We start from the raw sequence: 25,964 nt of genomic DNA on the forward strand, positions 1-25,964 counted from the left end.
GTAAACTGTATGGTGTGTGAGTTAACATGTCAATAGGAGGTGAAAAAATGATTCATTTAAGTTAGGGTGTTATTTCTGTTTAAAAAAAATAGGGGAGCAGGGGACATTTTAGTATTGCAAAGGGCGAGTTAGATATCTGATCCTTTCCAGTGGACAACTAGTTAGAAGCAGGACTCTCAGAGTTTTGCTGGGCCTGATTAAAAGAAACACATGGGAAGGCACACTTAAAAAGGATGGCACCCTGAGGGAACCTGGGTGGCCAGGAGAAAACTGTAAGCTGAGGAAGGTGAGAAGAGGTCCTCCTTATGAAGAAAAGTATAGAAATTAACTTGATCTGCTTAACGATCTTGCCAGTAGCTTCATCTGGGTTTGTATCTTATATTACATCCCCAGTCTCCAGTGAAAAGAACACTTGTTAGGTTAAGTCAAGCTCATAGGCAAGACACAGCGTGCCAGGCACTATGTATAATGATGTATGATGTGTTCTGCCTTCACGGTGCTTATAGTCTTATGTCTCGACTGATAACGAAAACAGAAGTAAGAAGAAAGCAAAACCAGAAAATTAAAGCTAGTTAGTTTTAGTATGAGGTAACTAAGCAACAAATAAGGACAACATCTGGTGTATGGTACATATAAAATGGACTGTAGGTTTTAGGAGATCTCAGTCTACACTTGCTTCATTCGATGGGGTGTTTAAATTTTTTAGAATGCAGAATGTAGGGAAAGATGTAAAGGGACTCTTCTGGTTTGCAGCAGGTCACAAAGGGGAAACAAACTTTTTCTTCATATACTCAATCAGAGAAGGAAAGGCTACTTCAGTTAGTTGTGTTTTTTTTTTTTTAATGTTTATTTTTTGAGAGAGACAGAGAGAGACGGGGGAGGAGGGGAGGGGAGAGAGGGAGACAGAGAATCCAAAACAGGCTCCGGGCTTTGAGCTGTCAGTACAGAGCCTGATGCGGGGCTCCAACTCACAAACCATGAGATCATGAAATGAGCTGAAGTTGGACACTTAACCTACTGAGCTTCTCAGGCGCCCCTGGACAGAAATTTTTTAATACTGATATTTGTGTCAAGCATTGTGCCAGTTACTAGGAGGTGTCCTTTTACCTTGGAAGAAAGAACACCAGTTCCAGTAACAAACTGAAATAGCTGCTTAATTTTGCCTCAGAGTGAGAGGGCAGAAGTAGATGTCCATGGGTGGCCTTCAGTCTATCAGGAACAGTCACATGGACTGAAACAGGAAGGTAGGCATGTAAGTAGTCCCGGGAAAGTGTTCCTTTGAGTAACTACATGGAAAGAATAGTTAAGTGATGAGTAAAAAAATGATAACATCTGGCATCCTAATGAGTCTGCTGTGCAAGTGCAGGGAAACTTAAATAGGAGCTTGCCGGGGAAGGAAGGGCTTATATTCAATGACAGAACTTCAACAATTTTCTTATCTTTTTTAATTCTGTAGCAGATATCAACTTGGATATATCAAAGCCTTTGAAAGCCAACCTGAGTTTTACCAAGCTGGATCAGATAAACCATTTTTTAAAGAAGATAAGAAGTGTACACAGCAAAGAGACCTCAGCCCCATTGGAAACCATGTTGAATAAGGATGAGTTTCCAGCCTCCAAGTGTTACCGTGGAAAGTTGTCTAAACCTAAAGTTCATGGTGTTGGAGCACAAAAGATTCCATTTCAAGAAAACCTGTGGAGAACTATTTCTTGCTTTCAAAAAATCACTGTCCATACTACTCAGATTGTGATCTCCATGGAAACTGTTCCCCATCCTAATAAACCATGCCTGTTAGCATCTTTATCAACCCTCAGTGGAAGCCTTAATGTCAAAGCAGCACAAAAAGTACCTGGTAAGTCACAGAAAGGGGGAGAGGGGAATGATAATATGATTTGTTAACATCTGAAAGTGCATAATTTTGAAGATTCATAGAGGTTAAAAGTTTGAAGGACCACTACAAATAGAGACATTTCTGGTCTGTGACCTTATTTTAACAGATAATTTTATAACAAATCCTTCGAACCTAAATATTTTAACACCCTGAATTAAAGTTGTATCCGTCTCTTCAGGCATATTCCTACAAAGGCCTACAAAACCAAAGCCATCCATTTCTAAATTTCTTTTTACCTTGAATAGTGGTAATGGAACAGTGGAGTATCAGGTTTTGTTAACCCTTAGAGCAGTGGTTCCCAAAGTGTGGTCTCAGAACCAACAGCATCAGCATCACCTGGGAACCTGTTAGAAATGCCGGTGTTCAGACCCTACCCCCGACCTACTGAATCAAAAACCCTGGGCATGGAGCCCAGAAACCTATTCCAAAAGCTCTACAGGTGATTCTGATGGACTGTGTTAGGTCACTGGTCACACTTTATTTAAAAAGAGAAGAACTGTTCTGGTGGCAGGTGTGCTGCACAAAGCGTAGTAATAGACGCCAAGGCTCAACTTTGCAAGGACAATACCATTGATGGTGCCAGCAATACCTGGCAGAGAAAAGGCTGTGCTTCAGTGCCTCACCTAGCAAAGAGTGGCACGCACTCTGCAAACTGGATGTCGTTGATGGGTGGAGAGCTGAGGAATTAACGGGCAGTGACATCTACGTTTTCTTCTTTTGCTACCATGACTGAAGTGCTATGTGCTCTTTCACACTGAATCAAAAAGTGTAGGCAGAAGGAGTGGGAGGAGGGGAAGAGGAAAGACAAGGTACAGGTAGGAAGTAACACTTTTCAATCACAGAACCTGCTAGCTACTGTGGGAGTTCAGGGCACAGTGCCAGAAATTTTACTTTGAAAGTAAAAGTAGCAAAAGGGAAACATTTCTTTCCACTTTAATTTGCAGGAAAGAATTGGGGTTAAAGGGGATAAAGTAAATCCTGAAACTATATGCAACTTAGTTGCTTCCTAAGAAGTAGTTAAGTGGCAGCTGGAGACTCACTGGAACTTAGTTCCACATAGCCATTTTGGGCACAGTAGTTTAAGAGATAAAGGGAAAGTTTTATGGTGGAGAAGTACAAATTTTAGGCCAAAAAGTAGATGATTTATTTCTTTCTCACCAGAAATATTTGTGACCAAGCCAGCTAAAAGCACTGTATTTTTTTTATTGTCTTAAAAGTTAGAAATGAAAAATGTAAGGTCCATGGGACATGAACGACTATGAAACACTGGAGGCTACAATGCCTGATTTATCCACAAATAAATTGCAAGCCAGACAAGGTTGGGCCCGTTCCCACGCCTTTCCAGTTGTACCTTAATCATAGTAGGGAAAGGTTAGCATTCAGACAGAGGAAAAGAATTTAAATGGACTATACTCAATTCTAGGTCCTTTTCTGTTTTCATCCTCATTTCTTGTTTTATTCATTTTCTACTCATTTTACCCAGTTTTAATGGTGTTTGTCCTCAGTAAACATCTCTAAAATGTAGTTAAAATCCTCTCACTTAGCTCTACAAGATAGTAGCCTCACTCTGCTTTTGTAACTTGTTTTTCCCCCTCATACCAGAAAAACTACCTACCCCTATCCCTTTTACAATCATGGACTTCAGTGTAGTTAAACACAGAATTAGAAACTATAGCTCCTACAAAGATATACTTTATACAAGTCTAACGTGTAATGTCGACAAACGTTCTAAAGCAGTTACTTGTGTCAATAAATCAAATCAAATTGAAGTTAGCTATTTAACAGGAACAATTTTATTATGAGAACATAACTAACACCAAATCTGTTTTCCCTACATTCTCCTCAATGTAGTGGCACGCTCAACAGTTTAAGAAGATAACAAAGCCAAATAATTAATTACAATTAAATAAAATTGGGGTAAGTTCTAGTTATTGCTGATGGATGATTTCTGAGAAATTATAATTGAGAGACTATTACATATTTGTCAAAAATTGATTTTTTAGCTAAGCAAAACTTTTTAAGTCAAATATAATTTAAGCTTTGAACATTAATTTCATTATATTGAATATCTTAAAAATTCATGCTTTGCAACCTGGATGAAATATACTCAAATCTGTGTTCAAGGCATATTTTTGATGAGTGGTAAAAAGTATCCCTCACAAAAAAAAAAAAAAAAAAAAAAAAAAAAATCCCCTTTTACCAGTAGTTCTATTTCTTTTCGTATTCTGCAAGCGACATCGTTCTGCACTGAACTAAACTTTTTTTATAGTGTATCTTTGAGCTCAACAGAGTTAATGTCAGAGTTTTATAGTTTGAATCTAATACAGAAATACTTAACTGTGTCTTTGATTTTACAGTTTATATAACTATTGTGACCATCTGCAGCAGCTGCACTTTTCACATTATTTGCTGAACCAAATTGAGCACAGTGACAAAAGTAGTCATCTCAGATGTACTATTAAACAGAGAAAGAAAAGGGAGCATTGCCTGGGTACAGTATAGCCATCTGCTGTACAGATGTTATTGTATAGAATGACTTAAGATAAAATAATTGTAGAAAATTTTCATTAAAACCTCAACAATTTGCACTTGTTTATGCGAATCTGCATAACTCCCCAATGAGACAACACACTTGGGGTTTCTTTGGTTCTCACTCACTTTCTCTTTGATCCTTTTTGATGTGCTGACTTTAATAAACACAGTCAAAAACACTGCAAAAACATCATGGAAAAAACTACAAAGGAACAATTATAGCAGCAGAAACTACTCTAATCCCTAACTTACGCAAGCTATTTTTAGTGAAATATTTTTTTTAACACTCTTTATGTGACAATGTTATATAAACAGGGTAAAACGGTCCTTTCCAGATGAGTTTTAATTTAGGAGCTGAAATAGACTTGTAATGCCAGAGGAATCTTATGTTCTAAGTAATATTTAGAGAAACACAATGGGGAATGTGTTATAGTCTGTAAGGTACAAAAAAATATTTGAGTTCATCTAATGATTGTATTTTTTATCATCTAAACCATCCTAAGTTTAAAAGAAGAGTATAGGGAAAGGGAATGATAAAAGCCTGACAGGGGAAAATTAATCTTCTTCCCAAGACATTGATAATAACACTTAAATCGAGAACCACTCTCGTGTTCATTTACTGGCTTTTGCAACAAAATATGTACAAATTATTTACTGAAATGTTTTCATCATTTGAAACAAAATGAAATGGTTAAATATTTTCAACTTAAAAAAAAAAAAAAGGAAATCTGCAAGTTTTTCTTAGCCTTCTGTCCTATCCTGTGACGCTAAACTATGAGTTTCAAGGGACTTGATTTTTTTCTTAATTCTACTCTGCAGATGCTGGTGTAACACTGACTTAAAATAACCTAACCCATATTTCTGCTGGAGTACTTATGTTCTTCCATATGTCTTTGGTAAAAGGGCCCTAAAGTTCTGATTTTAGTAGATGTAACGCTTAGATTTTTTTTTAAGTTGGTATATAATATTGAAAAAAAAAATAACAGTGAATCTCATTTAGAGATTATATCTTATTTTCTGAAACATTTTAAGGCTGATAGTATTTCTTTTGCTATCCATTAAATCCATCCCATTCTACAGTGTGTTCTTTTAAAAAATAATCCCCTTCCCCCTACCTACACACACAACACACAATCTTTTTGCCGTTTGAAGTATGTCATTTTGGAGAAACCATAAGTATATAGCTATAAATTGTGAACGTAGTGCTGCACTTTCCACAGGCCGGGTGGGGAGTGAGCTGCAGACTTTAGCTCCCCTTGTCAGAGTAAATTATGGCTCTATTAGGGCAGCACTCCTTAGATTTTGGCAAACAAGGGTACACAATTCAGGCTGTGAAATAGCTGTCCTTTAGGCTGCCTTGCTCTTGCTCAGGGACACTTGGATTAGCAACTTCCATGTAAATAAGGAAAAGGGAAATAGGGTATGAACAAGCTAGATGGCACAGAGGGTTGGGGGAAGAGCCTAAGTGAGGCCACCGTGGTTTGCATTTTAGTCTGAACTGGGGAAAAGTTGCAAGGATCCTCCTTCCATAGGCACTTAGGGGACTTTTCATCCACAGCAGAAAGCAATGAGTTGAACCCCTTTTGGTCAAAGAGCTGTAGTTCAAATAACTTTCACTACCCCAGTCTCTGCCATCCAGATGTACTGTCTTTGTGTATAAACAAGAGTGGAGAGGAAGAAAGCATAACCACATTATCTTTCACGTACACAAATGCCTCTTCTTTTGTTCACTGAATTCAGGACCAACCAAATGCAAAGAACCTAAAGTTCCTTTTTATGTATTGAAAAGTGAAACCCAGTCATTAATTGATACAAAGTGGAGTTCCAGCTTTTCATTCCATGGTTAACTGGATCTCCTGAGGAAAATCTCTTAAGGCGTTGTCGTAGCGTTGGATGCTGCAGAAATGCAAGTAAGCCTAAGGGGAAATAAAACGTTAAATTAGATATGACTACCTAAAATAATATGTTGCAATAGCAAGCCATTTACAACACCCCAAAGACTTTTGTTACTTTTAGAAAGAAACAGCTTCTCTTTCCGATGCCTGAACAATAGGAAATGAATTCCTTGACAGTGAAAGTCAGAGGACAAACTTAGTTTTCAAGCCACCACTGAGGACTGAAGTAGGAGTACAGCTTGTAGACAGCTATACAAATCACTAACAAACCTTAATGAATATTGGGTGTGGGCATCAGGGTCCTGTCATTTTTGACACTATGTCCCAAGTAGCTTAAACCCAACACTCAAGGAAAGGTGGAGACCTCATTGGGTCTGTAACATCTGGGATTTTATTTGTCATTTTGGCATACCCCGCAAGCGCAAAAGAAAGAGTAAAAAGGGATTATCTTGACAATGAAATGAGTTACTGAATCTTGTGATAATGAAAAGCAGAAGAATTCTAATGCCTTTCTATAGTCCCTGAGGTAGAGGTGCGTTTATAGTTTTGCAGAAGTAAAACGTAGGCAGGCAGAACAGATGGCCTAGAGTCCCTGAAACATGACACCCCTCATCTCAGAACTGAGTACCACTATTAATCCTGGTCAGATTCCCTCTTATTACTTTATAACAAGGTTCAAAGTTGCTACTGATGAACTGGCGTATCCCTCTTGTTTCACTCTTAAATTACCTATATCGATTACTGATTTTTTTCAACAGAGATATTTTTCTGTATATACTGATGGACTGTTGAGACATTCAAAAGAAGTAGAATAGGAAGTTCTAAAAATTGGACAAGAAATAAGTTAGCAAAAGTAAAATTCTCACAGATTTTTTTCAATAATGTGTCATATTATTTCTCTAATATGGTGGGAAATAAAAACCCTAAATGTATAAGATACTCTCTTGGAGAGTAATTCTCTCGTCCTCTTCTTAGAAATCACATGCAGTGGAGAAGAAATCCCACCATACAAATGTTATGCTCCTTGTCAGAATCGTTACCATAGTGTATGATTAACTAGAGTTTAGGACAATCATAGGCAATATTAATATTGTTATCTTAGATCTTTTTTTCACACCCTCAAAAAGAGAGGTAAAAAATTAAGCATGTCTTCTGTTTTTTTAAAAGAAAAAACCCACTGGGAGATAAATGTTGTTCAGATGTTTACCACGGTTACTTACTCTTTTGTTTAACCAAATTATATTAATGCAGTTTTCTAGGTCTTTCTCTTGGGATACTTAAATTTTTCTGTTTTAAAAGGTGTGTGCGTTTTTTTAAATGTCTTTTAGGTGATTATTGTTCTTCGTGTACATTTTTTGTTTTAGTGCTATGTGGTTACTATAGCTGCTTTGGATTCCAGTGGGAAGCCTTTAAAATACATAGGAGAGTAACTTTAGAAATTAAGAAGATAACCACTGGGTTGAATTTCTAACGTGTTAAAACCCATCTAATAAGCAGCCACCTTCGGATGCTGAGCACTGCCATGTGCTGTGGTGTGGTGAACATGATGTACCTGCCCAGCCTTTCGTAGAGGGAGATGAGCTCATCTCAGAGAGATAACCATCTCTGACTTTTTCCTCTGATTCATCATCGACCTGAACTCCATTTGAACCTTGTTAGACAAAAAACAAGCAGAATTCCTGGCCCAAACTATAAAATATAATTAAGCCCTTTTGAAATGATGTGTAAAAGAACATTGCTGTACCCCCACTTATAACCACTACCACCACCACAACCAATAAAGTTAAATCAAGCACTGCCTGTAATGGATTAAAATAATAAATGTTCCTGGATTTCAGTGTTTGAAGTACTTGAAGAAAACAGGCTCCCAGCAACCCGGGTAGCTGAATGCAGGAGAGACATTTATTAATGACGAGTTCAAGGATTTGGCCTGTTTAAGATCATTACTTTGTGTTTACTGTGTGTTACACATCTTTTATATTTTTACGCAGCCCACATGTGTCCACATGCAATAATGAAAGCTTTTTTTCCAACAAAAGAATTGTTAATTGTGTAAATGTGGTTCTCTTGGGGAATGTGAAGTCTTCCTAGGACTCTGCTCCTTCTAATGAGAAATCCAGTACAATTATACTCTTCCAAGTATATCCACCTTCAGTCCTGTCTCGAGCTAAATTGGTCCATTTCTTCTATTGTTTTTAGTTACCAAATTCCAAACTTAATCTAGACAACTAGAAAACCGTTGGCCTTAGGTTATATATTTTACAATTGTGTCCCATTGCAGTGGACTTTTTGTATCTTAAGTACTGTAGAAAAAAAATCCTTTTTATTCTTCTCCAAAGAGTTTTAACAAAGGTACGGTAAAGAATGATTCTCTAGTTTTAGCTACATTTTGAGATAACAAAAATGCTATCAGTTGACATAAAGATATCTCACTGCGAAGTGCTTTTGGAGAAGAAAGTTTCCAGTCTTAGCTGGTAATTAAGTCCTGGAGATCTTAATAGCTTCTCCTCTGTATCCTAATGATAGCCCCTTATAGGTCACTTAGGTGAAATGGACAAGAACTGTCACAACCCTCAGTGCTAGGACTGTGGAAAAAGATTAGCATTAATGTCTTTCCCCCACTCCACTGAATCTGTGACAGCATTTATTTTTGCCTGTGGTCACAGCAAATTGCCCTCTCATCCACATAAGCCATGAGTAGGCTATTTGCTAGGAAAGTTTCTGGCAAAGCAACCTCGTCAGTGATGAGTGACTAAGGACACATCTTAGAGGTTCTTTTGCTCTCTGGCTGGGCTTCTCTGGACCTGTAGGCTATGTTGGCATAACATACTGAGGCCGTGAAAGACAGCTAAGGACAGGAAAAAGCATTTATTCACAACCCTATTGCCAGTTGGAAAAATGAAATTACTAAGAGCTAACTAATAGCAGTAGTTTTTATAGAGCAACCTGGTGCTGGAAGGAGGCAGACAGAATCTGAATCCTAGCCCTGCTACTTACTGGCAGTTGATCGTGGTAAAAGTTACAACACAGCTCATTTCCAAAACGAAGGCAAAAATACTTAATTCACAGGCCTCTTGAAAGGATTAGGTGAAATAATTAACTCAGAGTACCCTACACATTTCTTGGCACAAATTTATTTAATTCCTCTATAAATATTGGGTTTTTTTGTATCTTCTTTCCCTTCCTTCTCCCCACACCACAGGAATACTAAAGTCATAGATCATGAAATGTATTAGTTTAAAATTATATTAAAGATCATCCTTTTTTTTTTTTAATGTTTATTTACTTTTAAGAGAGAGAGAGTTCCAGCAGGGGAAGGTCAGGGAGAGAGGGAGACAGAGAATCTGAAGCAGGCTCCAGGCTCTGAGCTGTCAGCACAGAGCCTGACACGGGGCTCAAACTTAGGAGCTGTGAGATCATGACCTGAGCTGAAGTTGGACGCTCAACCAACTGAGCCACCCAGGCACCCCAAAGATCATCCTTTTCTTTATCAAGAACCCTCTTTTCCCTTTTCTCTCATAGACCTCATGATCCAAACACACTGCATTTAGGATTAGATAGCTCACGTAACTGTATCAACTTGATATGACTGTAACCAAAAAGAAAAATTTTCGTACATTCCCGAGCCTGTTTTGGATAGATCCAGGATTTCTTTCGGGCCCTTTGAAATACTGAAAATACCTCATGAACCCCCATTACTATGTGGAACTCCCTCAGGGCCAAAGAACCCTGGGTTGAGGCCCACTGAGCTAGTCCTAACTCCCTCCTTGAGTTAAGGGTGAAAGATTAAGTGATTTGCCCAAGGACATTCTGAGGTGGAATGGGGGCTATACCATGTATCCTGGCTTTCGGTCATCAGTTATACTAGTCTTAAAACACCCGAATTATGCAGATCAAGACCAATCTCTAAACCATTGTAGTAAATTATTAAGCAAGTCATTTTGCTTTCAACACTGTTTGATTAAGTTTATACCAGTTCTTCCATCCATGCAACTTACTTAAAAAAAAAAATCACAGCAGTTTCCTCATGTAATTAAATTAACCAGCTACTGTATTCCTCTAAGAAACTTTTGAAGTATGTATTTATTGTTGTTCTTTCCTCTGGAAGAAGGTTGTCATATACTTTCCAATATGCACAGATCTGCCAGTCTGCTGAAGAAAAAAAACAAAAAACAGAGCCACATGGTCCAATCAAGTTTTATTTTTCTAACAAACTGACACTACTGTGAAAACAGTGAGCATGGCGGCAGGTTGGAGAAGAAGGAAGAGGCAAAGTGTATCATCCATTACTCTTCGGTGTTTTTAGTTTTTTTCTAGAACCTAAGAGTTCTAAAACATTTCTCAAAAAATACTTTTCCCAGACAAAGGGCAAGTATAAATAGCCAATTCAGTAGACAGTTTCACCTTTGATGAGTGATTCCCTTTTTCTTTACGTGCAAGAAAAAAAAATCATGTTTCTGCTTCTTGTCATTTTATTATGGCTAAAAGAAGAGGTTTGGGTTAGAGTGGGGGGTGTCAGCTTTTACTCACTGGTGAGTGACTGGGTGAGAGTACCTGGGGATTGGAAATCCCACCCAGGAGAAGTTATCAGATGGGATGGGATGCATGTTAGAAATGACCAGTTGGGCTCTTTTTTTGGTGGCTAGGCTTTTTAGTAATTTTGAGAGCACCAGCATCCCTTTGAACATAAACATCAGTATCCATGTAGTTCTCTGACAACTTTGTTATGTTTTGATCCATACGTTAATCTTACTCTATATTTTAGTTTACTATATTAGTAGGTACAAATATGTAGGCATATTACAAAATAGGAGGTAATTAAGTACAATCCGATCAGCTTACATATTCTGATTAACGGGGATAAACAAGGGGTTTTTTTCATGGTTAAAATACCCAAATGCCATTTTTATGTACTTCAGCATCATTAGTTGAAGGAACTGGAAATGAGAAGTGTCCTAATCATCTCTTTATGCACCATACTTATAAAATCTTTTTCTGGTCATCTAGTTACTTATGGTCATCTCTTTACGGATCATCTCTTTATAGATCTTTATAAATTTTTTTTCTTCCTCACCTTTTGAGGCACCCTGATGCTTCACTATTATGCAAATTGACCTATAGATGTATCTAACCCATGCTTGCTGATTTTCTAGTAGCCTTAGATTATTTCCAGCTGTATAAAAAAATACCTGGATATGTCTTGCTAGCACATGTCTTCACTGAGTATTCTTTCTCATGACACACAGAAGCATTGATTTAGACTGCGTTTTGCATAGTCAGCATGTAAAGAATAGGAGCCTTACCAAGTGTCTAGTAGAGACTGACGACGTAGGGCTGGCAGCATCTTGTAAACATTCTCCAAAACAAGTGGTTTGCATTTATTAGTCTTGTGAAGGAGTATTTGAAAGGTCATGAAACTACTTGTTCCTTGAACTAAGTTTTTACACTCAGTGAAAAGTATGTCAGGATGCGAAGCAAGCAAGATTATTTGTTTATCATACCAGTTGTTTCTGAAATTACTTCTCAGTGTTGTTACACCTCATTTAGTTTAATTAAATATCTGCCGTGGGTTTGTTAGAGCTGAAATTAAAAATACAAACACAGACTTTTGAAAGAGGCCAATGGAATAATCAGGCAGAAAAGCATGCTGTTGAATGGAAGGAGGTAGAAGAGGTTATATACTGGGTCAAAATGACCTAATCACACAATCGCTCAGTGCAGTGTGGGGTCCTTAAATGGATCCTGGAACAGGAAAAGGACATGAGGGGAGAAATGTGAAATTCAAATAAGCTCTATAAATTAATAGTACTGAGGTTAATTTACTGGCTTTTGATAATTGTACTATAGTTTACATACATTGTTAACTTTAAGGGAAGCTGAGTGAATGAGATCAACTTTGCTAAAAGCCTAAATTATTTCAAAATTAAAGGATTTTAAAAATGACCTGATAAATGATTAAGTAACTTTAATAATATTCATGCTTTCAAAGTGTAAGTGACCATTTAAAATCTAGACTTTCACAGTATATTTCTTTAATTTTTTTCTACTCTCCATACTGTTTCTGGAAATCCAGGGGAAAAATTAACAGTTAAGAAAATCTAAAGGATAACACATCAAACACCTATAGATTTACCAGCTTGGACAAATGTAAACATTTTGTCCTATTTGCAATATGTGCACAGACACGTGCACGCACACACACACACACAGGTGAACCGTCACAAAACCATTCAGCCTTTTCAGTGCTAAGAAGATAGCACTTTATAGTTTTATATGCAATCATTTTGTCCAACAATGCATTAGTTCTCTAAGAAGAAGAATAGTTAGCATTCCTGAACTCAATTTCTCTAGCCATTTATACCAGATTTAAAATGTGTAAGTATCCAGTTTACATGAGCTCTGAGTATTCTCTGTGGTCCTGGGATCATGTGTGTGGTGATATATAAGACAAGATTCACTTTATCCCAAGGAAGGTATTTAACATACTTCCTGATGAAAAAACAAAGAGGAGGGGATGGTGTCCCATAGGCTGGCTTCTCGCTGAGTGAAAGAAAGGGAAAAGGAAAATTAATAACCCTGTCATGAGTCCCAGGGATTATTTTCATATTTTGTGGTAAAAGTGTAAAGTTTGGCTTACCATTTATAAATGACCCTTTGTGAAATTCATCACCACTCTTTATTAAGTGATCATCATAATTTCTTATTACTGGTCATTTACGCCAAGATTAAAACCACTTGAACTAACATGTTTTTCTATTATTTTGTTGTAGCTTTTTAAAAATGTAGCAGGAAATGTTCAAAAGGAAACAGATTCTATTTAAAAAATTTTTTTAATGTTTATTTATTTTTGAGAGAGAGAGACAAAGACAGAGTGCGAGCAGGGGAGGGGCAGAAAGAGAGGGACACATGGAATCTGAAGCAGGCTCCAGGCTCTAGGCTCTGAGCTGTCAGCACAGAGCCTGATGTGGGGCTCGAACCCATGAGCCATGAGATCATGACCTGAGCTGAAGTTGGACACTTAAATGATGAGCCACCCAGGCGCCCCCAGAGATTCTATTTTAAACTTAAAAGCTGGTGCTTGTGGATGAACCTTTCTGTGGTACCACAGATCACTGGAACCCCTCATTGAGGAGCAAAGCCACAACAAACTGTATAGCCAGTGTAGTGGGCAAATGGGTACATGCGTATGAGTTAAATCAGCTGCATAAGCCTCAGGTATGAACCACACCTCATCTCCTTGTAGGTGTATGGCACAAAAGAACAGACAGGGACAGAAGGGACCAGGCAGGGCACATTTTGTGTCTCCAGTCGTGTGTTTTCTTAATGCCTTTAGACAGTGCCTGTTCTGTGTCCTCACTGCCAGCATAAGCATCTTAAATTCTCAGCGCCACCTGTGTGTTTAAACAAGTCCATCATCATTGCTGGTAGACCTGATACAGAGGCAAGTACACACTGTAAAAGGATTACAAAGGTGTAAGAATAGAGTGAGGAGTAGACTAGTGAGGAAAAGAATGAAAGGGAAAAGAACAGAATGAAGAGCGACCTAGCAAGCAAATACTTGATCAGAGTGAAAGAATTGACAGCACAAAGGAGAATAAAAAGTAAAAAAAAAAACAACAAAAAAAAAAGATTTGTACGATAATGGGGAAGTGTCCCATGTTTTTCAACAGTTCGCTTGCTTAACAGTCAATACTACAATGTTTTTGGTTGTTTCATCCCCTCTAGTACTTCCTGAGATCTCAGAACGTGAGGCTGTGAAATTGCTGAGGAAAAATCTGACATGAAAGAAAATTGCAAATTATTTATTTTACCTTTGTATAGCCAGTATACGGTAGATAACCAGTGAATGTTTGTTGAATAATGAATGCATGCATGCATAAATATCAAGGTGGAGGTGATCCTGTATATCCAAAAACCTTACAAGTAGATAGAAGCATGGGAGTAACACTTGCTTAAGAAATTAGGCGTGGTTTTTAATACTGTCATAAGAAATTGTTCGTAAAACCATAAGAGTAGAGAAATTCACTGGAATAAGAGATTGAGGGTGGGAGGAAAAATAGAAGACTATGGATTATCCTTGGCAATCCCTTTAGTTAGAGAACGTATATCAGTTGGGATGCTCTGAGTTATAAGTGACAGAAAACCCAACCTAAGCTGATTTCAGCAGTCTCATAGGTGAAAAGCTTGGGCCCAGTGCTGTCCTTAGTCATGGCAGAGTCCATTAGATCTCCCTTCTGTGTTACACAGCTGCAGCCTCAGACCCCACACGGTGGCTGCCAGCAGCTCAGGCACCTTCGTTTTGTTAACTTCAAAACCAGGGAGCAAGAGGAAAGGTTACTTTCCTGAAAGTATTATTAGTGTATCTCATTGATTTTCATTGAAATCCATGCTCAGCCCTGAGCCAAATCAAACTCCAGAGAGTATCAAACATGAAAATCAAAAAGTATGTCAAGTTTCCATCTCTACTAGCCTACATTCTGGAAAAGCAGTCCTAGATTCTGCTATTGCTGAACTAAAGCTACACCTGCCTCAACTGCAAGGTCTCTGTATCTCAGGTACATGGTCTCCTCCTGCCTCCTCACTGCTCACCTGAGTCTGACTGGCTTTCTTTCCCCTTATTGCAGGCTCCCAAACATTGGCCTGACCATTGGCTTCCGACTTCTGGGCCATTTTCCTGAGGTTACAGTCCCTACCTTTATCTCTGTTCTCCCGAGAATTCTAAGTATCCTATTCTCCCTACCCAAGCAAAAAAGAATAGGATTTGTAGGACAGCAGTGACGTGTTCATGTGTTTAAGCTGTCAACATTTCGATATTTGTTTGTAATAATTCAAGTTCAGAATTTTTCTCACATCCTTCCTCACCCCAGTCAATAAATACTTCTAATCGTATAACTTAGGGGAATTAAGAAGAACCTTCCATCAATCCTACTTAAGTTCTTCTTTGAGAAGAGATAGGCACTTTCTGAGGAATATACATAAGATATGATGATGCAGATTTTGTCATCCCAGTACTAGATATTTTAGGCAAAACCTCAGCAACTAATTTAGACAGTACAATAGCAGTATTTTGAAGTAGTTCCTACATAGTAGAAATATCTAGTAAGATCCAAATTCTGTTTAAATCAAGTTCTACAGAGATTTTTATCATATGCTTAAAAATACCTGTGTATAAGTGAAAGCTGTTATAGAGTGAGAAAAGTAATCTCATTCATCTATACACTCCAGACAAAATGTCAAGCCCATTCTTAATGAGACTCCTAGAGGTAAATATTAGCCCTTTCTTTTGATAGTCTTTTCTTTGGTAATTACCTTTGCTCCCATGAAGTTGTCCTTTATATCTGTCTTAGTTCTTTTTCTTTGATTTTGACCACGTCAAAGTGATATTTTAGGAATGATTAGAAATAACATAGTAGAAGAGGTACTTGGCAGGTTTTTCACTCTCATAGAAAGAGGTACAAATAAGCAAAGGAAGAAGGCTAGAAACCATTCTGTGGTGCTGGATTAGAACCAGAGGTATCAATGTGAATTCATGATTTTTAATATATTTTCTGGTGGATAGATAGATACAGAAAAATAGATATGTGTGTGTAAACATGGCTGATACACACACACACACACACACACACACACACACACACACGCTTCTTAGCCCTCTCTGCTCAGACAGCCTGGAAGCAGTGATACCCTAGTAGCAATGAGCATACCTACCACCCAGATTTTGTTTTCTAGATACCATTCTTCAGCAAAAGAAACCCAGGCTCTTTGGAGAAATGGAGGTTGCCAGAGATGAGATAGGAAAAATATAAGATAAGCCTAAAACATCATAGATTGCCAGAAAATTAAAAAGTTCTCAAAAAATGATGGGAGTGTATCAAAAGGACACAAGACCCAACTTGAAGGAGTTCTCAATGCCCAAAGCTGGTTCAATTTAGGCAACAAAGTAAATGATAGTATTTGATTATAACTCATAACATAAAATAAATACCTATGAGTCCATACGCATACAAATAAATAATTGAATTAATAAATGGGGTAGAAGGGACAGTTCTTTTTACCACAGAATGCTAATTAAGAAATGTAGAAGAATAAGAAAAATTGGAAATCAACATTATCACATACCACAGTAATAATCATTGCATGTAAGAGCCATCAATGGATGCTAAAACATGAGTGGGTAAAAGTTTGATGTAAAAGAGGATACATTCATGGTCTTCCTGTATCTCCCCAAGATATTTGTTATTTTCAAATGGAAAAATAGCAACATTACAGTGACAAAACCTGGCAGACACCACTTTAGCCATGTGATCAGAGTTAATATTGCCAATAGTAAAACATCAACATCACTCCAATATGTTACACTGAGAAGGGCATCACTTCTCTGGGATTCTTGCCAAAAACATAACTTAATTCTAATGAGAAAACATCACATAAACTCAAATTGAGAGACATTCTGCAAGTAGTTGGCCTGGGCTATTCAAGAGCATCAGGGTCATTAAAGACAAAGAAGGCTGGAGGATCGGTCACAGATTAAAGGAGACTAAGGAGACTTGGCAGCTAAATTCAGTGGGGATCTTAGTTGGCATCCTGAGCCATAAAAAGGACATTAGTGAGGAAAATGGGAAAATTTACATAAGATCTGTAGATTACTTAATAGTATGATATCAGTGTTCATTTCCTGATTTCAGTATTTCTGCTGTGGTTACACAGCTGGATGAGGAGTATATGGGAACTCTATATTTTTGCAACTTTTAGGTGATTCTAACATCACTTCAAAATAAAAAGTTTTGTGTGATTTCTTTTAGAGGAGGGGGACTTGGAATGGATGGTTTCTTTTTTTTTTTTAATGTTTATTTATTTTTGAGAGACAGACAGAGTATGAGCAGGGGAGGTGCAGAGAGAGAAGGAGACACAGAATCCGAAGCAAGCTCCAGTCTCTGAGCTGTCAGCACAGAGCCCGATGCAGGGCTTGAACTCACAAACTGTGAGATCATGACCTGAGCCAAAGTTGGACACCCAAGTGAGTGAGCCACCCAGGCGCCCCTGGAATGGATGGCTTCTAAGGCTTCCTCCACTCGGCCTTATTATTCTAGGACACAGTGATGCAAAATGAAGAATGGCAGAAATTTCGGCACTTTTCTGTTTTGTCTGTCAATTAAGAAATATGTTGAGACAGATGAAAGTAGGATCAGATTGTAAACTGACAACTCAGTTTGGTGGGATATATCCTGAAGAGCTACTGTTGTTCCCAGCACTATACTGAGTACGATGGTCTTTGCCTCCGGGATGGTCAGTGTACCGGAGCTTGAATATGATGTGGTCTTCCCTGTTAATCACTTAGCTTACCAAAGTCTCTCTTCCTCGATGTTTTAAAATAATGGAGATGGATTAGAATGATATAGAAATTAACTCTTGAGATAAGAGAACAAGAGCCCCCAAAGTGGACCCTGAGATTTTTTTAATCTGGGGGTCTGACAAGGCAATGAGAAACATTCAATAAGATAAGCAACTTAGAAGGCCTTTGGAATTAAACATTTTGTGTATGAGGAACCAATAGAATATTCACATTAAGATTACTGTGAGATAATTGGATATTTCACTCTAGGGCAGAATGGAGATACATATATTTGGGAATAAAGAGAAATGTAATTCTGGCATTCCCTTAATACTATTTGCCAGATGATTGTACTGAATCAAGCCTATACTTTCATAATCCCGTTATGACAAATTTCTCAGTAATAAATTGGTATGTTTCATTTAGCAGATATTTACTGTTAAGTAAATATTTCAGCAAATGTCAGGAAGTTACGACATGAGTTCTAAACTCCCATCAATGGAGATGATTTTTGATTCTTGGGTATTTGGGGGCCTGTTTCTTTTTTCTTTCTTTTTTTTTTTTTTTTAATTTTCTGTGTCATTTTTTCTTTAAGTGAGGTGTAGCAGTGAATCAAGAAAATTGTGTCAATGAAATGGAAGTCTTAGTGCCAGAATATAGTGGAAAAATTTAAGAAATTGACTTTTACCATCCTAATTGTTAACAAAAGTTTTAGCCCTAACTTATGTGGGTGTGATGTCTTCCATGGAAGATTAGAAGTTCTGTATCTTATTTCTGCAGTAGGAGCATACAACCTATATGAAGTTTTCAAGTCTCCACAGAATTGGAAAGTCAGTGTGGGCACTGTACTTTGAAACGTGTATACTGTGGGCCGAAGGTGTTTTTTAATCTTTCATCTCTTTTAAGGATCAAATATCATTAGAAAAATAAGCCATGGGCATTACAAACGTGGTCTGGTGAAATTCAATATTCACAATGACAATTCAGAATATGAGCTCCTTGGGGGAAAGTTAACCCACCACTCTAACTTTGCATCCAAATATCTTAAAGTGTGCCATTGGTTTTATGAAAAGGTTTTGATCTACACTTCTAGTTTAAGTTCAAAAGAAAACCTACATTTTAAAGTGTATTCTTTTTCTGAGTCTATTGACTTTGAACTATAGCATATAGTTTTTCTCATAAATCTAACCTGCCACTATCTGTTTTTAAGACTTTGTAAACTTCAAGTGGTTATGATGTGTGAAGTTTGGATTAAACTAAAATTTTTAGAAAACACATGTTATATATCTTGATTGTTTTGAATTTTAACATGGGCCAGTCAAAAGCTTGAGTGTCTAGCAAAGTAATATACTATACTCTATTACTGTAAGAAATCACAGAAAATTGCCCTTTCCCATTGTGTTAACAATAGACCAATGAAGCAGCTGTTCTTATTCTTAATGTAGTTGTTTGAAAAACTTGAACAATTTAATGAAAATGTCTCTACTCATAAAACTTAAAATGCTCACACATGGAAAAAGTCATAATGTTTTGGCAAATATCTTTTTGTTAGGAATGTGAATGAGGTATACCTGCTTCATAACTAGAATTCTGTATAAGTGGTATAAAAATGTGGGGAGAGGCCAACTGAAAAAGAAGACTTTGACAAAGGATGAAGGAAAGCTCTTTAAAAATGTAGATAGTTCTTGCTCAAACATATTTTTTTGACAAGGAATAATTATAATATATACCCCTCTCTTGTTTTCTCTAGGTGTAATTCTTGGGTCATCATTTCTACTCAGCATAAATGATTTTCTGCTTAAAACAAGTCTCAGAGAAAGAAATCGGATTCTGATAGGACCATGCTGTGCTACTGTCAATCTGGAAGCTAAATGGTGTAAACACAGTGGCAATCCAGGCCCAGAACAGTCCACACCAAAAATATCCATTGATTTAAGAGGAGGTCTGCTACAGGTCTGTGGGGATTGGCCACATTTTCCTCCTAAGTTTTCAACTAGCCTTTGTTCATTTGTTTTGTTTTTGTTTTTGTTTTGAGAGAGAACGCATGTAAGTGGGGGAAAGGGGAAGAGGGAGAGAGAATCTTAAGCAAGCCCTGTGCAGGACTAGATCTTAGAACCGTGAGGTCATGACCTGAGCCAGAATTAAGAGTTGGACGCTTAACAGACTGAGCCAACAGTCTGGGCCAACCAGGCGTCCCCACCTTTGTTCATTTTTTGAACTGTTACACTAAATTTTCGTATGGTGAAGAAGAGTATTATCAGATTGATTTCTCATTAAGGTTTTTTAACAGCTTTATTGAGATACAACTCACATACCATACAATTCACCTAATTAGAGTGTATGATTCAGTGTTTTTCTAGCATATTCCCAAAGGTGTGTGATCATCACTACAATCCATGGTAAAACATTTTTACACACACACACCCTCGCAACCCTGTACCCATTAGCATTCATTCCCCATTACCCTCTAATCTCCTCTCTAGGTCTAGACTACTAATCCATTTTCTGTGTCTACGTATCTGACTGTTCTAGACAATTCATGTAAGTGGAATCAGACAATATGTGATCTTTTGTGACTGGCTTCTTTCACTTAGCATAGTGTTTTCAAGGTTCATCCATATCGTAGCAGGTACCAGTACTCCATTCCTTTTTATGGACCAAATAACATTCCATTTTATGGACATACCACATTTTATTTATCCATTCATCAGCTGATGGATACTTGCGTTCTTTCCACTTCAGGCTATTATTATGAATGATGCTGCTAGGAACATTTGTGTACAAGTTTTTGTGTGAACATATGTTTTCATTTCTGTTGGATATGTTACTAGGAGTAGAATTGCTGGGCCATTAAACTTTTTCTGATTATAGACTTTTCTAATTACAAAAGAGTCAACTTGTTTCCAGCACAGTGTCATCAGCAATATGTAAGAACCATTTGCTAATCAGGTTCCTTAGATATTATAAACACCTGATGATTAATACTTGACATACATTCAATTGCAGTTTTTTAAGCATTTGATTTACAGCCACATATGGCCTGTGTGAGGGTATTCACTCATTCCTTGGTAACTTTCTATTTGGTTAGATGTGAATGTATTTTTTTTTAATTTTTTAATGTTTATTTATTTTTGAGACAGAGAGAGACAGAGCATGAATGGGGGAGGGTCAGAGAGAGAGGAAGACACAGAATCTGAAACAGGCTCCAGGCTCTGAGCAGTCAGCACAGAACCTGACGCGGGGCTTGAACTCACGGACTGTGAGATCATGACCTGAGCCGAAGTCAGACGCCCAACCGACTGAGCCACCCAGGCGCCCCATGAATGTATTCTTTATACGATTTCATGTCCCCTGAGTTTGACATAAATCCAAATATCTTGAGAAATCCATAATTACAGAAAATGGAAATGACTAATTTGTTAATAATGGAGACATATTATATATGAACTTTTTGTTTTCATCTAAAAGTTGTATTGCCTCAACTCTTTCACCAGTTTTCTTACTGACATGGAGCTAGATGTGGAAAGATCCTAATAACTTTTTGCTTAGTATTGCTCTGGAGATTTTGGGCATCCATCAGAAACCTTCATGTATTTAACAATAAGCATGTATTAACATAAGTTAATAACAATATTAACTATATTGTCATTTTCCCAAGACAGCAAAGTAACTCCACATTAAAATCAACAATAAGACAAAAATATAGTATATCATCTCTATATTAGAAAGTTGCTCTCTCAACAATTTAAAGCCTAGAGTGTAGTGTTCAGTTCCCCAGCTCGACTTTCCACTTATTTCTATTTTTCAGTATCCAATAAAACTAACATTGATGAGAACAAAAGTAGACTTAGTATCATATCTCTTGCCTTCATTTCTGATGCCTTAATTCCAGAAAGCAGGACCTAAACTTAGGAAACTTACCCACAGGTATAGGGTTATTTTTTTCCTACTTTATATTTTTTTCATGTTAAATTGGTTCTCTTAGAAATAATGGTTGTATTGCCTTTATCTAATATCTTCAGAAAAATAGAACAGTGTTGACATTTTGAGTCCTCTGACATTAATCACTGCTACCCACTGGTCACACTTCTGTTATATACTAATACTCTTCACATGCAGAAAAAGAGAATTTCATCCTCTTTATTACAGGAAACACCAAGGCCTTTGTTCTAAAACTCTACTCTACCTCCTATATGGTTAATTCTCAGGGGTTGTGGAATACTATATGTTGGCACATTCTCAGTAAACACAGAAGTTGGGAGCCTTCTGAGTTCAGGTGCACTGAGCACCTTCCCTCTCTTTTTCTCTGACAAGTAAAACTGCCAAGAAAGGAACCCTCTAATTAAGATGTGTTTATTTAATCTCATGACAAAATGTAGGAAGCTATTCCACAAGGTTTTTATTATTACTTTATTAACATTTCGGCCTAGATCTTCAGTGCCTTCTCTCGGACCGCAATAGATATTGTTTTCTCTCTTAGCTAAGTTAACTCATAAAAATGACCTTGCATTAACATAGTTTCTTTGGTAATTCAGCATTGAAAATTGATGGATATTCACACAATATATGATGTAATTGATTTCTTGTTTTTATATATTTACTCAGGTAATAGAATTTCATCCTGTAGGTCAATGACTTCTTAGAAATTATAGTTTAGTTATTGTCAATAATTAAATTGAGCATAATGACGTCCCGCATTAATTAAAGTATGATTGTGCCTAATTATCCTCAGGAAATGTTTGTATTTAAAAGCCACTAATTTTTTCATATGATTTTTAAAGGTTTTCTGGGGTCAAGAACATTTGAATTGTTTAGTTCTTCTACATGAATTACTCAACGGATACCTTCACGAGGAGCGAAATATTGCAGTGCACGTTCCTGAAGCAGTGCCACAAATGCCCTCTCCTATAGAAAAGAACCAGATGTTTAAAAGTGAACAGAGTTCAGATGACCTACGGACAGGCCTATTCCAGTATATACGAGATGCTGGTAAGTAGCAACAGCTTCATTATGAGGGAGAGTTTTAACTGCACATTCACTGAGTAACACATCAAGATCACTGGAAAAGTACATTAATACCTGCAGTACAAGAACAGTACATTACCACTCATTCTCTTAAGGGAAAATTCTTAATTTGTTCCTGTCTCAAACCACATAAAAGTGTAAAACTGATCAACCAGCCTTTTATATTCTTGTATCTTCCTAATTTTCTCTTTCTGTAAGAAATCCACGTGTTCCCTTCCAAAAGCATACAAATAATTATCTTTTCACTTAACAGAACCTTTAAAAATGCCTGGTGTCTATGAAGTCTTGTTTTACAATGAAACCGAAGATAGCCCAGGGATGATGTTATGGAGATATCCAGAACCTAGAGTGCTCACCCTTGTACGGATAACTCCCGTGCCCTTCAACACCACAGAGGATCCAGATATTAGCACAGCAGACCTTGGCGATATGCTACAGGTGGGTTGTGACTATTCATTTTTAAATAAAAGCAGTGGAAAAGTACTGAATAGGTACTAGGAAAAAAAGATTAGAGCATACCTATTTTTTCCATCAGTAGCATCAGGGAAATACACAATATATGTATGTATGTACGTATGTACATACATATACACACATATATATGTACACATATAGATTTAGAAATTTTAGAAATTTTAAAATAAGGAATAATGTAATTCAGATTTATGATACATGCCAATTTTGGGAGCTCTCAATTCCACTTTTAGCCCTTTTGTAGGTAGGTTATGTTACATAGTCTAACTGTAACAGGACAGGTGTCATTCAGTTCAACACACATTTTTTAAATACCTACTGTGTGTTCACAGTCTTAAGCATTTCTAGAACTGCTTTATGAAATAAAATATGTCCACATAAGGCCAGAATGGATGACTCAGTTTTCATCTTCATTTCCAGAGCTAGTCTTAGGTTTCAGGTAGGCTGGTAGGAAAACCGTCTAACCAGTGATCCTATTCCATATGATTTTGTGAAAATTTGTTGCTTGTCAGTTCTCTAAGTTTAATATAAATGTCACTGTGGATATCACTACATTATCATTCTACTTATTAATATCCTACAGATCAGCATTTCTCCAAAAATTTGTTTTCCTCTTAGTTTTCCACCTGTTACTAGATCACACAACCGTCTACTCAGAGCAGTGAGTCTCTCTATTTCCTTCACTCCCCACATCTAATTCATCAACAAGTCCTTTCAGTTCTGCCTCCAAAATAGGTCCCTATTCCATCTACTTCTCACTTTTTACTGGTACAACTCTAGTCCAGGCTACCACCTTTCTGTTCCCTGCTACAGTAGCTTCCTAATTGGTCTCAATGATTCCATTCTTGACTCCCTGTAATGCATTTTCCATACAGCAGCTAAAGTGATCTTTTTAAAATGTAGATCAGGTCACATCAGTCCCCTAAACCTGTTGGTGCCTTCCTCTGCTTCTTAGAACAAAATTGAACCATCTTGCTATAACCTGTAAGGACCTCTGATCTGTGCCCTGTCCACCTCTCTGACTTGGTCTCATACCAGGCTCCCCATTTCTCACTGTGCTCCAGCCATACTGGCCTCTTTTTTCTCTTTGAGCATACCACCTGAGAGTCATTGCTGTTGCTCTGTTCCCCAACTTTGTTAGTCAGGTACCAGCTCAAATGTCTTATTGTGGCTGGTTCACACTTCTTTATTCTAAATTACATTACCTTGTTTTACTTTCCTCATAGCTCTTACTGCTATTTAGAATTATTGTATGCATTTATTTATTTACTTGCTCATGGTCTTTCTCTCTCCACCATTAGAAAATAAGCTTCTTGTATTTCTTCATCACTTTTATCCAGCCCTTGGTACACAGAGATACTCACCAATTTTTTTTTAATGACTAATCTATACTTAACAAATAGGAAAAATTCAAGATTCATTATTAACATGATGGCATGTTAACGTATTAACATTAACATATGCTTATTTAATTCTTGTTTAAATTCCTGATTATAATATATTTAGTCAGATATTCATCTTCTGATTTGGTAACAATAAAATGTGTTAATCATTTTGTCAAATGAACTTGAGTGTTCAAAACTATCTGATTTGCTAAGATGTCAACAGTCTCTACTTTGACTCTTTTTCTTATGATGAGAATTTTTAAAATCTCTCTTAGCAACTCTACTTTGATTCTTTAAATTCTTAAATTTGTTTCCTCTCCTATTAAGATCATATTCATGATTATCTTCTCTACCAGCATTCTTGGATTATTTTTGCTAAGTAAAATAGCAGTATCTTTTTTTTATAATTTTTTTAATGTTTATTTATTTCTGAGACCGAGAGAGACAAAGCATGACCAGGGCGGGGTCGGGGGGCACAGAGAGAGAAGGAGACACAGAATCCAAAGCAGGCTCCAGGCTCTGAGCTGTCAGCACAGAGCCCAACGCAGGGCTCGAACCCGTGGACCGTGAGATCATGACCTGAGCCGAAGTCACACACTGAACCAACTGAGCCACCCAGGCACCCCCAATAGCAATATCTTTGAATACTCCTGTCTTATGAGAATCATCCAGATGCAGAACATCTTTAGTATTTTCGATCAAAATGAAAAGTTTTGCATCATGTAAGGGCTTCTCTCTAACTGCTTTTAGGGTTCATAGTTATAACTACATGTTAATACATTAACTATCGGTGGTAGTATTGTGCCAGTTGTATTGCATAAGGCATGTGAGATAGTAAGTACATTCACCGATGACATGTTCCTTATCTTCGCACTGACAGTAGAGAGGCATTATGGTTCAGAGGATGAACTCTAGCCAGAATGCCTGGGTTCAAATTCTGACGCTGCCACTTGCACACTATGTCACCTTCGACAAGTAACTTAATCCCTCAGCCTCAGGTTTTTTGTTTTGCTTTTTTTCCATCAATAAAATGAGGCTATTGGTAATGTGATGATTAGAGGAATTAATGTTTGAAAGACACATAGAATAATGCCTGACACATAGCGTGTGCTATTTAAGTGTGAATACTACTAATTACTACCATGATGATAATTGTCAAAAGTTTTTTTGTTTTTTTTTTATCAGGTATAAGCATAGGCTAGACCAAGCTAGACCAAAGCGAGTAGGGGCTGATGATTTTGCAGTCAGCTGGCATAGTCCAGAAGATCTGGGATAGTTCTAGGGTCTAGACAGTGGACTTGTTACATAAGCAAAGCAATGCACGAAGGAAGCCTGGCAGGTTGCAACAAGCAAAGAGTTGGTATCAGAGGGTTCCTGTCATATTTCACATCTTGTTGGAGAGACGGGAACTGAGATGTGGTCAGAGTGCA

The 25,964-nt window shown here is 37.3% G+C and overlaps 1 protein-coding gene across 3 annotated transcripts in view; it reads left to right on the forward strand.

Annotated features, from left to right (window-relative positions):
* The window catches only part of VPS13B (vacuolar protein sorting 13 homolog B), a 798,280-nt gene that overhangs the window by 632,547 nt on the left and 139,769 nt on the right, over positions 1-25,964 (forward strand). For all 3 annotated transcript variants that reach the window (XM_042972776.1, XM_007073303.3, XM_042972777.1), the window contains 4 exons: positions 1,457-1,852; positions 19,401-19,603; positions 22,432-22,639; positions 22,929-23,113. In XM_042972776.1, the coding sequence (XP_042828710.1) occupies positions 1,457-1,852; positions 19,401-19,603; positions 22,432-22,639; positions 22,929-23,113 (992 nt within the window). The remainder of the gene's footprint in view (positions 1-1,456; positions 1,853-19,400; positions 19,604-22,431; positions 22,640-22,928; positions 23,114-25,964) is intronic.

Source organism: Panthera tigris, chromosome F2 (genome assembly GCF_018350195.1).
Source record: "Panthera tigris isolate Pti1 chromosome F2, P.tigris_Pti1_mat1.1, whole genome shotgun sequence".
NCBI classification, from domain to species: Eukaryota; Metazoa; Chordata; class Mammalia; order Carnivora; family Felidae; genus Panthera; species Panthera tigris.